We start from the raw sequence: 14,228 nt of genomic DNA, 5'->3' as shown, positions 1-14,228 counted from the left end.
ACCCACTTGCCCTTGAGTGAAATACACATTTTACCTTAGTTATCTCAGTTGCATAGTGACTTCATTTAGAGTGAAGGTCTTTAAAGATGTTTACAAAGTATACCATATGCAGACAGGATAGCGTTAGATTATCCCCCCTTCCTTTTCATGATTCTGAAATTACTGCTTAATAACCGTGACTTCATTTCTTTTACTTAGATGTCTTTTCCTGAGTTATCAACCTTAATCACTATATTTCCATGTTAAGAACATCTGCACCCACAAATGACATATTCTTCTAGACACTATGCTATAAATCTGAAATTATACATTTATTGTTTTAGGTAAATTCCAGTAGAAATGTAGACCTCCCTAAACTGGACCCCCATCAAGCTGAAAGGGTTTAAAAGGCTACTTGTTATGAGAGAAATAAAACGCTAATTAAATTTGTAAGCTGTCATGATGCCTAAACAATTAGCATAATAGACCACTTTAAGTTCAAATTAAACATGTATACATCATATCAAAAAGATATAAAATAATATCGGTAATTCTTTTTTGCCATTAATACACCTACCTTTCAAAAGAGCAAATGTTGTTTTATTCATTATCTGCTGGGTTAGATCAGAGATAGGTGTATATACAAGAGCTAAAGAGTTATTCACATTATCTGCCCTTCCCAGATCTTGAGGAGGCAATCCAGGAAAATACATGTTTTCTCTGAAATGTGAAAATAGTCCCATGTACAATCCCAGAAGTATTGGGAGTGCCCATTCCTATAACAAGGGAAAAAAAGAATGAATTTAGATTATACTCCCTTAAAAAGTTCAGTCAATATCAAAGAGCCGTTGAAGACAAATTCCAGTTTTGCCACATGGTTGGCTTGTCTTTGCTCTCCGCTTTTCAGAGCAAAGGGAACCCCACAAAAAATGCATATTGAAATAGTTGCCACATACACCATTCTCAAAGACTAGAACTAAACTTTTGCATTAAATCATGAACTGCTGCAGAAGCTGTCATAGAAACTAACAGAGTGGCTAATAGGATGACAATTCTGATGCATGGGCATCTGACTTTACAGTCTATAAAACGGAGACTATCCCAGACAGAGTTCATGGCGGCAAATAGCAACATTTTTGTCAGTTGTCACACTCTTGTATTGGAAATCAAAGAAAAAGAACAGAGTGGTAGAGACTGCCTAGTGGTTCACCAATATCAGTAATCTCTTCCTGCTTAGCACAATGCTGGACAACATTCCTAGCCTCTGGAAATTAAGTAGTACCAAGTGATTGAGTTCTAGCCAATGGAATGTGGGCAGAAATGCTATGTACCCCTTCAAGGCCTGACTCGTGGAATCATGCACAACCTTCTATATTTTATCTCAGTCCCTGTACTTCCAATTCTTCTTCTTTTTTTTTTTTTAAGATTTATTTATTTATTTTAGAGAGAGAGCGTGGGGGTGGGGAGGGGCAAATGGAGAGGGAGAAGAGAGAGAGAGACTTTCAAGCAGACTCCCCTCTGAGCACGGAGCCCGTTGCGGGGCTCAATCCCATGACCCTGAGATCATGACCTGAACCGAAATCAAGAGTCGGCCACTCAAACACCTGAGCCACCCAGATCTCCCTGTACTTCCTGATCGTCTGACTGGACGCAGAGGATCCCAGGGAGGTCTCCAAGGCCTAGGGAGATGACAGAGTCCCTAGATGAAGAAGGCTGGGTCCCTGAACGATTGTGTGGAGGAGATTCCTTCACCTTCCAGACCCACTTCCACCTTATTTCACTGCCAACCTTATTTAGACTATGAGCAGAGTGAAAAATAAATCTTTGCTGAGTTCAGCCCCTGAGATTTGGGGCTATTACCTATAGAAAGCCTACCTACCTAATGCAAACTGACCATCAGTGGTGTTACTTGGTCATAATTCTTGCAAATAATCACTGTGTAGAAAATTCATGGCTTTGAAAATAAGTCCCCCAAATTCAAATTAATCAATCTGCCAGGCATCCTTTTTATTATTTCTTTAATTTTATTACATATGGTAGCAGCTTTAACAGTTGCTATAATTTACCATACAATTAAATTTTCACTTACTCTCTTTTAAAAAAAATAAGAAATAGTTTTAGTCTTTGCAATTCTACATTGTTTCACAGACTACTATGAGTCTCTCGGTTCGACACATACAATGGGAGGCAACCTCAAAATCAACAAATCCAGTCTGTTACTTAAAATATAAAATAAGAGCCTCATTAAGCAGTGAAATAAAAGAATAATGTGAGCTGCAGAAAGAGGCAGACTTTTAAACATACCAATAAGCTCTCTCTTTTCATTCTCCATTTCTGAAGAAAATTCTTGCACAGAAGCGCTTGAGTTTGCTGATACACACTTTTCTGTTTCATATGCATTTAGTCTGCTATTAAGAAACAAGGAAAAGGTAAACAAGATGGAACATAAACTAGAAAAATAAGTGTAATAAGAAAAACCTTGGGAGGTGGGGAAGAAAAGAAAAAAGAAAAATCTTGATCATATTTTGGGGAAAATATTTAAAATATTATTTTAATAACACATGACTGCAAAATTTTACGTCAAGTATACTCATAGTAAGCTATTTGGAAAAGTGGGTAACGGTGGGGAGATAATGGCCAGTATCACAATTTTACAAAAATATAGAGTATAACAATAGAAAAGATATCATTAGATTTTAGAACTTGTAAGATACTTCACATTCTTTTACCTTTTATAACAGAAATTCAACAACATGAATAGAGTAATTGAATTATATCTCATCTGATTAATAATAATTTTTTGTTCTTTGCATTTAAATAGAAATGCCAGAGCCCATCAAAGTAATCAAAATTCTGATTAGTTAAATTCATTTGAATAATTAATTATGTCTATTAGATGTAACCCCAATGAACTGTTTTCCTATAGTATTTAACTTCCAGATTAAACTGAACAGCTTTAGGCTCAGCTAGCTGAATCCAGACTCAGAATAGCTGAAACCTGATTGTGAGACACAAGAAGAAACAAGTCATCTCACTTTTCTGAATTCAGAAGTTTCTGAATAACTGAGGAAGCAAACTACGAAGTAAGGAAGGAAGGAAGTAAACAAAGAAGAAAGAAAGAAAGAAAGAAAGAAAGAAAGAAAGAAAGAAAGAAAGAAAGAAAGAAAGAGAGAGAGAAAGAAAGAAAGAGAGAGAGAGAGAAAGAAAGAAAGAAAGAAAGAGAGAAAGAGAGAAAGAAAGAAGGAAAAGAGTGGGAGAAAGAAATCACATGGAAAGTAATTTTGCCCAAATGTTTGCAAATAAGCCAACAGAGACGACTTTTTCAGTTTTTCTAAACTCAGAATCAAATTATTTTAGATTTGCATAACAAAATATTCAGACAACTCTCCCTCAGCTAGTACAGAAGCAAATTTTACGATTTTCCTATATTCTACTGTTGTATCTACACAATACAAGTTGATTGGGAATAAACAGAAAAAGTTTCTCATTAGGTCTTCAATATAATACATATGAGTATTTGGAAACATCTGAAAAATAGGCTGATTTTTAACAGTGTCCACCCACATACTTGGCATAGCACAACAAAACAGAGCTTTACTTACTGTCAGAAAAATTAGGAAAGTACTCTGGAAACACTGTCAACGCACAGTTCCCTTTTTGTGTACAGCAACAATTAAAATCTCCTTATTGCTACTTCTTCATTTATTCCTTAAATGGGTGCCTTACCCAGGCTGCTTTCTGAAAGGGGGTGTAGTCAGACCAAGCGGCACATGATGAACTTGTTTTGTTTTCTGCCTTTTCTTCCCTAAGCCAATCATTTGCAGGGAAATGATGGTTCAGTGGTTGGTTGGGAATAAGACAAACCCTGTGTTTGTGCACTTGGCCTTTCAACTTCAGGGATAAGGGGTAAAATGGTAAACAAGGAAAATGGAACTAGGCCTGTTGGACATGATGAGGCCAAGATGCGGAAAGAGCAATAAACAAGTAAAAACAATCACTAACCAAACAAAGTAGTTAAATGTGTATGAGAAATCTGTAGCTATTTTTTTCCCTCACAACTAATGCCTAAACACAACTGCCAATGATATATTTGACTAATTGGTACTGAATGGACAGAATGTGCTGAAGCTGAATCTTTTTTTTCCTAATAAAGCTAAGCAACCCATAGTCTGCCTCAGAAAAACACTTAATTTGGACAACTGAATAATTATGAACAAATCCCTTTCTCTGTTCTGCTCATAAGGAAGGAGGATTTCAGAAGACATATGAACAAAATGAAAGGAAGCAGATTGCCAAGGACTAAAAAACATATAAAAAGATTCGGGTCAATTTTTTATGCATGAAGACTGAGGGGAAAAAATAAAATTTATTCAACTCCCATTGCATAGTCTATCTCTCTCTGTAAAGAATTGCAAACTTTTCTTGACCTGCCAAAGTAAATGGCGAAACAGGAAGCCAAAGTCCATGAATTGGGAAATCTCAAATATTTGACATGGCTCCCAAACCACAGATGTTAATAATCATAAAGCTGAGAGTTGTTCTGGAAAAAAAAAAAAAAAGAGGATTTAAAATTTAAAAAAAAATTAAGCCATGTATTATATAGGTATAGTTCTCTCCTTGGTAATTAGTTCTATTTTTAAAAAGAGTCAACAGTGAAATATTACATGTCTTTTACATTAAAAATTGGCAAAAACAAAGGTAATAAAGGTGTCCTAAAGGTCTCGTGGTGGGGGGAAGGTCAAAAACACTGTTAAAATTTTGTATTAATAATAAGTCAATGATCCAAGCAAAAATTCTGTTTCTTTTAAATCACCTGGAATATAGTTCAGGTTTTTATAAATTTTGTTGTTGTTTTAGACCCTATGTGCTCTATTTTAGACATCTATTTTAGGCATTTTCACTTTGCTTAAAATTGTATTAAAATTCACAACTACAATATCAATAATTATTTAGATTATATTTTATTAGTTTTACTTCTTACCATTGTTTCTTATAGATGGTTTTTGTCCCTCTTTCTTGACTTATTTACTCTGACTTTTTTTTACTTGGGAGGTCATTTTCTTTACTTAAGCCTGAAGATTTCCCCATAAACGGTAACCCAATACAGTGAAATACCCAAACTCTGCCTAGGAGTACGTGGAAATGGTGGGTAAAATATATCCAAAAAAAAAAAAAAAAAAGGAGGAGGAGGAGGAGGAGGAGGAGGAGGAGAAGGAGAAGAAGAAGAAGAAGAAGAAGAAGAAGAAGAAGAAGAAGAAGAAGAAGAAGAAGAAGAAGAAGAAGTTGTTCAAATATATATCCAAACTTTAAAAAGAAATAAGAAAAAGGTAAAGAAAAGAAACCAAGAAACAATGGAAGAAATAAAGAGAAAGGAAGGAACATCCTCAGGTATTAAAAATAAAAAGAGAAATTAGAGCCAAAACTATGAACAGTATGTCAGCAATCCAGCTGTCCAAAGAGGTGACCTAGACTTGATGGGTTATGAAGCTGTATTTCATATCTCTGCATGAATCCAGAAGATTCACAGGAGTGCTCAGTGCTAAGAATAGAAACTAGTAAAACCACAGACCACCCCAAGGAAGAGTAAGGATGTGTATTCTTTGCCCAATCTCTGAGTTAAAAAAAAATATATCCTCCATAGAAAATGAAAAGCCCAAGAATATGTAGAACATGCCAGATACAGGACATAGAAGGATCTTAATTTCTTCTTCCTGTATAATAATACATCTAGAAACACAGCAAATATCATAGCAGTTAGTTGCAATCTGGACCCAAACTTGGGTTTGAATTCTAGTTCTGCCATGTATTAGCTGTGTGACTTTGCACAATCTATTGAAAACTCCCTGGAGATAATAACCGTGTATGTATGTATGTATGTATGTATGTATGTATGTATGGTTACTGTGAAGATTAAATCCATTAATATAAGTAAAGTTCATAAAACAATGCTTGGAAAATCATAAAAACTTTTAAAATGTTACTTTTTGCTGATAATCCTACTCCTCCTAGTCTTCTTCCTCCTTCCCCTTTTCCTCCTCCTCCTCTTACTATTACTTTTAATCTGGAGAAGATGCAAACAATTCTACAGAGATATATGCAGGATTCAGGGCACAAGATAATAGAGTTAAAGAAATATTCCTCCTAGTAACTAAACTCATAATCAAAAGTCCACCATGAAATGGGGCACCTGGGTTGGCTCAGTCAGTTAAGCATCTGCCTTCAGCTCAGGTCCTGATCCCAGGGTGCTGGGATCGAGCCCCCTGTCAGTCTCCCTGCTCAGCCGGAGAGTCTGTTTCTCCCTCTGCCTCTCCCCCTACTTGTGCTCTCTTGTACTCTCACTTTCTCAAATAAATAAATAAAATATTTTTAAAAAATGTCCATCCTTTAAGAGAATCAGCAGGTGAACAAGATGAGACTATTAGTATTAAAGAAGTAATATAAGTTAGTTAAAACAGGAAGCGATGACAAGGAAGACTAATAGGAAAACAACCCATTAGAACTTACAGAAATTTAAAGAGACTAATAATAGTTAAGATTAAAAATTTAATGGGTAAGTATTATAGCAGATTAGGCACAGCTGAGGAGAAAATTAACAAATCAGAAATAGAACTGAAGAAATTATATAAAATTTAGTGCAAAGACGGAACAAGATGGAAAAATATTGAAGACAAATTAAAAGGCATAAAAGACAGAATGAGGTGTTCAGGACATATCTAATTGGCATTTTATAATGAGAAAAATAAAGGGGATAAATAAGGGGAATTTTCAAAAATAAGACGGACGAAAATTTTCCAGAGTCAAAGAGATGAGCATCAGGTTAAAAAAAAGAGAGAGAGAATGTGTCCTGTGCAGAGTTAAAAACGAAAATCCAACAACTAACTTTTTTTGTGGTGAGCTTTCAAAACATGAGAGAGAAGGAGAGTGGAGAGAGGGAAATACTAAGAAACAATAAAACAGAAAAGACAGGTTATCAACTAAGTTTCAACAGTTAGCCAAATGATGTCATAAACAATTGAATACTGTTGTCAAAGTGCTGAGACAAAATAGTCAACCTCAGATTCTACACCCAGTTAAATGTGCATGAAATAAAGATCTCCTCAGAGAGAATTTACCTCTTACACAACATGGCTGAAAGAAAACTAAAAGATGTACCTCAATTAAAAATAATTTTTAGGGGCGCCTGGGTGGCTCAGTCAGTTGGGCATCTGCCTTTGGCTCAGGTCATGATTCCGGAGTCCTGTGATTGAGTCCTGCACTGGGCTCCCTGCTTGGTGGGGAGCCTGCTTCTCCCTCTCATTTGCCCTCTGTGCTTGCTCTCTCTCTCAAATGAATAAATAAAATCTTTAAAAAAATTAATTTTTTAAAAACAGCAAGAGTTGAGTCTCAGAAGTGTTTGATAAATAAGTTGTCGGTACTAATTATTTATTGACTGCAAACAATATTTTGTGGGAGAGGAGGCATAACCTCCCACTAGCCTATACATTTCTTCAGTCTCTGCTAATGGAATCTTAGAGGTATATATGATTTTTTAAAGATTTTATTTATTTATTTGAGAAAGCGTGAGCATGAGTGGAGGGAGGAACAGAGGAAGAGGGAGAGAATTCAAGCAGACGCTGCCCTGAGCACAGAGCCCATCTCGGGGCTTGATCTCACAACCCTGGGATCATGACCTGAGCCACAACCAAGAGTCAGATGATTAACCAACTGAGTTACCCAGATGCCCCAAGATGTCTATGATTTTCAGAGTTTTAATTGCTAGTTAAGAACAGAGACAAAAAAAGAATAGAAAAGAAAAGAACAAAGACAGAGTTGACATGGGAACAGAGAACGCTAGGGATTTTCACATGGTACTATGCCATTGTTTGCTCAGAGTTTGTTGTGGGGTCCCAAAGTTATCTGGATTACTGTCCTCAACTCTCGGTCACTAGAAATCCTCCCATTTCACTTAAAAAGCAGTCCTTATGTGGTGATGGGTATTAAGGAGGGCGCATATTGCATGGTGCACTGGGTGTTACGCACAAATAATGAATCACAGAACATTACATCAAAAACTAAGGATATACTGTATGGTGACTAACATAACATAATAAAAAATTATTTTAAAAAAGCCGTCCTTATGAATGAACTATAATTTTAAAGATAATGCAGATGGGGGCAGGGATTTGACAGTGTATATTCATGAATGGGGAAATGGATGATGATAGGATCACATGCATGGGTGTGAATACTGACCTTATATAGGAATGCTGTTCATTCACACTAAGAAGAAGACAGAGTATATGGGTACATTGAAACCTGGTTGGTCGCTCAGGTTGTGAAAGCTTGTGAAAACACTCTTCTAATTGCTTCCATTTTCACAGTTAAGTGGGAAGCAAGGTCTTCTGCTGAGAGTGAAAGAGGAGAGAGAGATGTTGGAGTCTGAGAAACAAGAAGACGTGGCTAAGTAATGTAGTCATCCAATCCAGTGAAAGAGTGAACAGATGAGGGGAATGCAGTGCAGTTGCCAGGCAGAAGGCTTGAAGACAGGCAGTGGCCATTCATTTAAAGTGAGACTAGTTATTTTGTTCATGTGTATTTTCTACCAGTGTTCATCTCCTAAAACAGGTTTAACCAAGATTGAGGTTTTGCCAGGCAATTATGACGAAGGGTGAGAGGGTCAGGCATTGATGGTGTATATATGGGAGTGGCTATCGGCAAAGGTAAGCTTTTCTCTCGAAAGGCCGTGGACTCCAGAGGCGCCTGGGTGGCTCAGTCCTTAAGCGTCTGCCTTCGGCTCAGGGCATGATCCCAGGGTCCTGGGATTGAGCCCTGCATTGAGCTCCCTGCTTAGTGGGAAGCCTGCTTCTCGCTCTCCCACTCTTCCTGCTTGTGTTTCCTCTCTCGCTGTCTCTCTCTGTGTCAAATAAATAAATAAATAAAAATCTAAAAAAAAAAAAAGGAAGAAAGAAAGAAAGAAAGAAAGAAAGAAAGAAAGAAAGAAAGAAAGAAAGAAAGGAGGGAGGGAGGGAGGGAGGGAGGGAGGGAGGGAGGGAGGGAGGGAGGAAGGAAGGAAGGAAGGAAGGAAGGAAGGAAGGAAGGAAGGAAGGAAGGGAGGGAGGAAGGGAGGAAGGATGGATGTGGACTCCTAAGTGGAGATGGTAGATGCCTCTTCTTTCTTGCCAACTTTATTTGGTCCATTGGCTCCCAGATTATACTTTCAAGTACATGGCAGAGAGCTGACTCACTGTGTCCAGAAAGGTTGTGGATTTGGGGAGGTTTGGCTATCCAGGACTATGTCAAAGCTTGATTGAGGCAAAAGAAAGTATGTGCTCATGATTCACTTTCTAGATAAAGAAAAAATTTTCAAGTAAACTAAAACTTAGGAATTTTGGCAGCATACTAGAACTACAGGTTTCCTGGAATTTTAGCTGCGGCAGTAAATCTAGCATTCTATTTCTTCTCCTTTTGCACGTTTTCTTCTTATAAGGCTCTGTATGTTGCTTATCTGCTTTATGAAGAACATGTACAAATACCCATTTTGTGGTCAGAGTGACTAGGATCCACTCTCGGGATGAGACCATCATTACTCTAGAACAAAAGCTTAGCACCAAGAGTTAGTGGACCTCTCTATGGACCTATGCCAGGTGCCAGCATCTCTGTTCTTGCTCAGACCTCTGGGATGGATCTTAGGGGATTCCAGCCTGGATTTGGTACTGCTCTGGCTTGTCTATTGTAATCGTTAGTCCGGAGTCCCATGATGTAGGTGCAGCTGCTAGAGGCCCACTCTGCCAGCTGCCAAAAAGAGATAAAGCTGTCCTTAGAGAAGGAAAACTTGTAAGGTCAGCAAGCACTTCCAAATGTGACTAAAACAAAACTCTAAATAGTATTTTAACGTCTTCCCTGTTTCTGAAATTGGCTGTGTTTCCTTCTTTAGAAAACTTAGCTGACTATTCTACTAAGTAAGGTTCAGTCTTTCTGTAGTCCAATTCTCCTCATCTGGCTGATGATCTTTCTCATTAAGGACACATATCATAAGGGTCTAGACTGTGCAGCAGGGCAGTTGGTTGTTGTTGGACTCTCTCGGCAACTGATTTGGTCAATGTTACCTTTTTTTGCAGTGTCCTTAATGTACTTATCATCACAGTGACAGTGTTAACCAGGCCACAGGGCCCGGTGAGACACATTTTCCCCCTCTCTGCTATAGGGATAAAACTGCCAAGTAGATGGTGCAGACATACACCCGTGTCCCCACATGCAGAGGAGAAACATGGCTAAATTCTTACAATCCAAGCACTTATTTTCCATGCCCACTATCTCTGTCAACCTGCTCATACATGTTATTTTTTTTTCCGTCTCCAGACACTTTGAGTACGATTTCATTATAGATTGAAGTTTACAAACTGGTTTACACTGAATGCATTTCACATAAGTTCTACGCTAATGTCAGATGGGAGAGGAAAATAATCAAAGGAGTAAACTGTCTCCAGTTCCAACTTCTAGGAAGTTTGCCTGTAGACGGAAATGTCATTGATAGAATTTAGACACTAATGACCTTTAATTCCAAAAGGCCTGGGTATCTTTGACCTTATTTTCTTGACCTTCTTCCATTACTACATCTGTAGCTACCATCTGGGGTCTGCAGCGTTGTCTATTAAACACAAAAACTAGACATGAACATTTTTTAGTTGCCTAGCACAGGGGATTATATGGTAGGTGGTTAAATTTTTGCTGAAATAAAGTAAAATAAAGTAACATTTTAAATATATACATTTTATCACAAACATGTTTTATTTTTAGAAGAAACAAGAAAAAGAAAATTAAAAAGCTAAAGAGATTATTTATGTAAAGAAATTGTAGGAATAGCCTCTCAACCTAAACCCTACTGTTGGCCCATTTGAAAGCTCACGAGGGCCTTAAGTTATAACATAATGGGTAAAGCCTCCCCCTCAGATCTCTGATAGCCTCCAGCAATATTGTAGAATATTCAGTGTCATAGAACTTCGAGTCAACTTTCAAAGTTGGGGACTCCTTTATGTCAGCTTCCACTATAAAATAATAACCTTTGGTGTTTTTGTTTCTTCATCAATGCATCTGTGGTAGAATTCTGGCCACAGAACTCAGATTTTTGGTTGATATAGGATCTTACGTTTACTAATAACTGCCTTGTTGATTTCTTTCATAACATCATTAATTTAACAATAGGTTAAGCAAGATTTCATACATGCAGGAGTACCACTGACCTCATCAGGAATTATAAATGGCATTTCTTTAATATTCCTTTTGATGAGCAGAAGGCTAGCTGTGGACAAAGTACAAGCTGACACCCTGCAACCTAACCTCCCCCAACTCTTGGGTGGGATATGTGTGACGTTTTCTCCAGGGAGCTCCCAACATTCTTAACCGCTAATGCCTTGCTAGAAGGAAAAACAACCTAGACAATGGCAAGGCCTCCTGCATCTTGTAGGTCCTCTTTAACAAATGAAAACCCTTTTGAAAACCTCCCTTTTCCTTACCTCCCTCAACTCCCAAGTATATAATCAGCCACCCCTCACAACCCCAGTGCAGCAGCTTTTTCTGCCCATGGGCCTTGTCCCCGTGCTTTAATAAAACCACCATTCTGCACCAAAGACGTCTCAAGATTTCTTTCTTGGTCATCGGGTCCAGACCCCACTGCTACAAACCTCACCTATACTCCAAAACCACACCACTTAAAAAAAAAAAAAAAACACCTTTCTATTTTTTTCTCCTCCCCCCTTTTTTTTTCTCGATGCGTGTGTGTTGAGGGGGTGGGGATGGGGTAAGCTAACCCCATTCTTTGCTTTCTCCTCCCTTTCTTTCTATAAAATGAGTAAATACAAGATCGCTCAGAAACAAAGGCCCTCTTCACTTAAATTGCTGCTATGGCTTGGGGATAGCTTTCGCTGAGTATCTGAAGTTTTTCCTAGTATTTTTTTTTTTCACTCCACAGGATCCTCAAGCTGGTTCTGTGGGGAGAAGGGGGATAGGCTTTCCTTTGGCTTGACTGTGCTCTCAGGACTTCCCGAGCTGAGGAAGAAGAATGGAACAGGGGCTTTCAGATTCTGCCTCACTTGCGGCTGGTTCCACATTGCTCACAGACTGGAGAGACAAATGCTAGCTCCTGGCATCTTCCTTTAGCCAAGTAAATAGTTGTTTGAGATGCCAACAAAGTTATTTGGGGGTTATAATAAGAGTCTGGGACCTTTCCTAATTCTACATCTACCATCTTGTTTTTGCTTTGCTTTTGTTTTCGTTTTAGCAGGTAAGAGTGAGGGCATCATGGAAATGATGCTTCGGTTTGTCATTATCGCTATCTGTAATTCTTTCCTTTCTTAGGAAATTTCTGCTTCTGAGGAGCTACCAGGGGGAAAATCAGGGAAATGGCTGGAACGTACAGATGAAACTCCTCAGTGAGACTTCTATTGGAAGCTTAGGAACATAGAGAACCTTCAGCCTGCATGTTCTAGGAACGCATTCAGGTGATTAGGTACTTAATTGCCAAAGATCTACATGCCACATTTTCAGTGGCAGCATTTTTTACAACAGGGAAATTCAGAAACAATCTATACATCTTTCGATTGATTTTTCAACTATAACTTTTTTATATATTCAAACATTAAAATGATATATAGGTTACAAAAATGATGCAGATATATAATAAACTGGGAAAGTATGATGCTCACAGTATGTTTTTAAATAAGGCAAATACAAAACAGTAAATACAACATTACCTGTAGCATGTATATGCATGCATGGTAGAAAAATGTGTTAACTAAGCAAAAAAAATTCTTCCATATTCTACACCTGTAAAAATTGTATGATTTTCTTACAGATAACATGTACCATGTCAAATTATTTTAAATTATACTTTTAAAAAATTAAATGGATTGAATTTGCTATTTTAACCATTTTTAAATGTACAACTCAGTAACATTAATTGCATTCCCAATACTGTACAACCATTATCACTCCAAAATTTTCCATTGCCTACACAGGAATGTTTTTTTTTACGATTTTATTTATCTGTCAGAGAGAGAGAGAGAGAGCACAAGCAGGGAGAGCAGCAGGCAGAGGGAGAAGCAGGCTCCCCACTGAGCAAGGAGCCCAATGCAGGACTCTTTCCCAGGACCATGGGATCATAACCTGAGCCAAAGGCAGACACTTAACCGACTGAGCCACCCAGGCATCCCCCTACACAGGAATTCTTTATTATGCAATAACCCTCATTCACTGGTTCCCTTAGCTCCTGCTTAGCTCTAATCTACTTTTTGTCTCCATGAATTTGCCTACTCTAGATATTTCATATAGGTGTTCATATTCACACAATATTTATATCTAGGTTATTTCAAGCAGATTTTATGTTGTACATCTATTTTACCATATTTTTAAAAGATCAAATGAACTGAGACATTAAAATTTTCTGGGCAATAAATGCCCATTCATATTGCTTACAACCATTGGTATTTTTAACCTAATCCAGAGTAATCTTGCTAGATCTCACAAGGCATTTTCAATGGGAGGATAATCTGTGTAAAAAGACATGAATTCTATGTGTGGGTTAAACTCTATGTATCAGTATTTTTTTAATGTGACAAGCACGGTGCTTACTAACTTCTTGCTGTTTCTTGGAAACTGCCCTCCTGAGGGATGACGGCCCAGGCTGTTCTTAATGTAAAGGTGACCATAATTTGTATCACTCTGTCCTGTGCGAGACCATAGCACATTCAGCCTTTGTACTGTTGGTCATAAAAAGCTCAGCTCAAATAGAGACAAAACCAATCACAAGCTTTGATTCTCCAGAAACTGAACCAAGCAATATAGATGAAGTTAAAAGGTGCACAGAGAAAGGCAATGAGGCAGGAGGGACCATGGATAGGCCATGAATAGACCAAGGGATGCCATGGGATAATTTGAAGATAGAAGTAAACAAAAGCTTTAAGTAAGCAGAAGTAGGTTGAGAAAAGCTGTGCCAGGCAGTGGGTGCTGTAGCCAGTGAACTGGGTGAAGAAGACTATATTTCATGATAGGCACGGCAGAGCAAGAAGCTGAGTCTTTATCATGGGTAGAGTACTCAATAGAAATTTCACAATCTCCACTTACAAAAGATACCCGTGGCTGTCTTGAATTCACAATAACCTTCAAGCTGTCTCTTTCAGAACTGTCCTTATTCTTGGATATGTCTGGGATTACAACAAGCCCCTTATTAATGCACATGACAACCCAAGGAACACAGAAATCACTACCAGGAATGG

General features: G+C 37.9%; 2 protein-coding genes across 5 annotated transcripts in view; both read right to left on the bottom strand.

The window, feature by feature from the left end:
• Positions 1-8,746, bottom strand: part of ABCA6 (ATP binding cassette subfamily A member 6) — a 65,967-nt gene extending 57,221 nt beyond the window's left edge. Inside the window, exons 1-3 of one of the 4 annotated variants that reach the window (XM_045814212.2) lie at positions 8,212-8,746; positions 2,284-2,387; positions 557-755 (exon numbers count right to left, since the gene is read on the bottom strand). In XM_045814212.2, the coding sequence (XP_045670168.2) occupies positions 557-755; positions 2,284-2,379 (295 nt within the window). In that variant the 5' untranslated portion in view covers positions 2,380-2,387; positions 8,212-8,746. Of the gene's footprint in view, positions 1-556; positions 756-2,283; positions 2,388-3,581; positions 4,112-8,211 lie in introns of those variants that run through there. The other 3 variants (XM_087854181.1, XM_045814211.2, XM_045814210.2) reach the window with 3 other exon arrangements.
• Positions 8,747-12,610: 3,864 nt separating this feature from the next.
• LOC123803172 (ATP-binding cassette sub-family A member 10-like) overlaps positions 12,611-14,228 on the bottom strand; it is a 60,981-nt gene continuing 59,363 nt past the window's right edge. Inside the window, 1 exon segment of the mRNA XM_087854719.1 lies at positions 12,611-14,156. The gene's annotated coding sequence lies outside the window, so the exon portion shown is untranslated.

The sequence above is a fragment of the Ursus americanus genome, chromosome 23, assembly GCF_024610735.1.
Source record: "Ursus americanus isolate L20-20 chromosome 23, mUrsAme1.1.p, whole genome shotgun sequence".
NCBI classification, from domain to species: domain Eukaryota; kingdom Metazoa; phylum Chordata; class Mammalia; order Carnivora; family Ursidae; genus Ursus; species Ursus americanus.
Note: the sequence above shows the minus strand (reverse complement) of the source record. Positions and strands in the feature narration are given on the sequence as shown.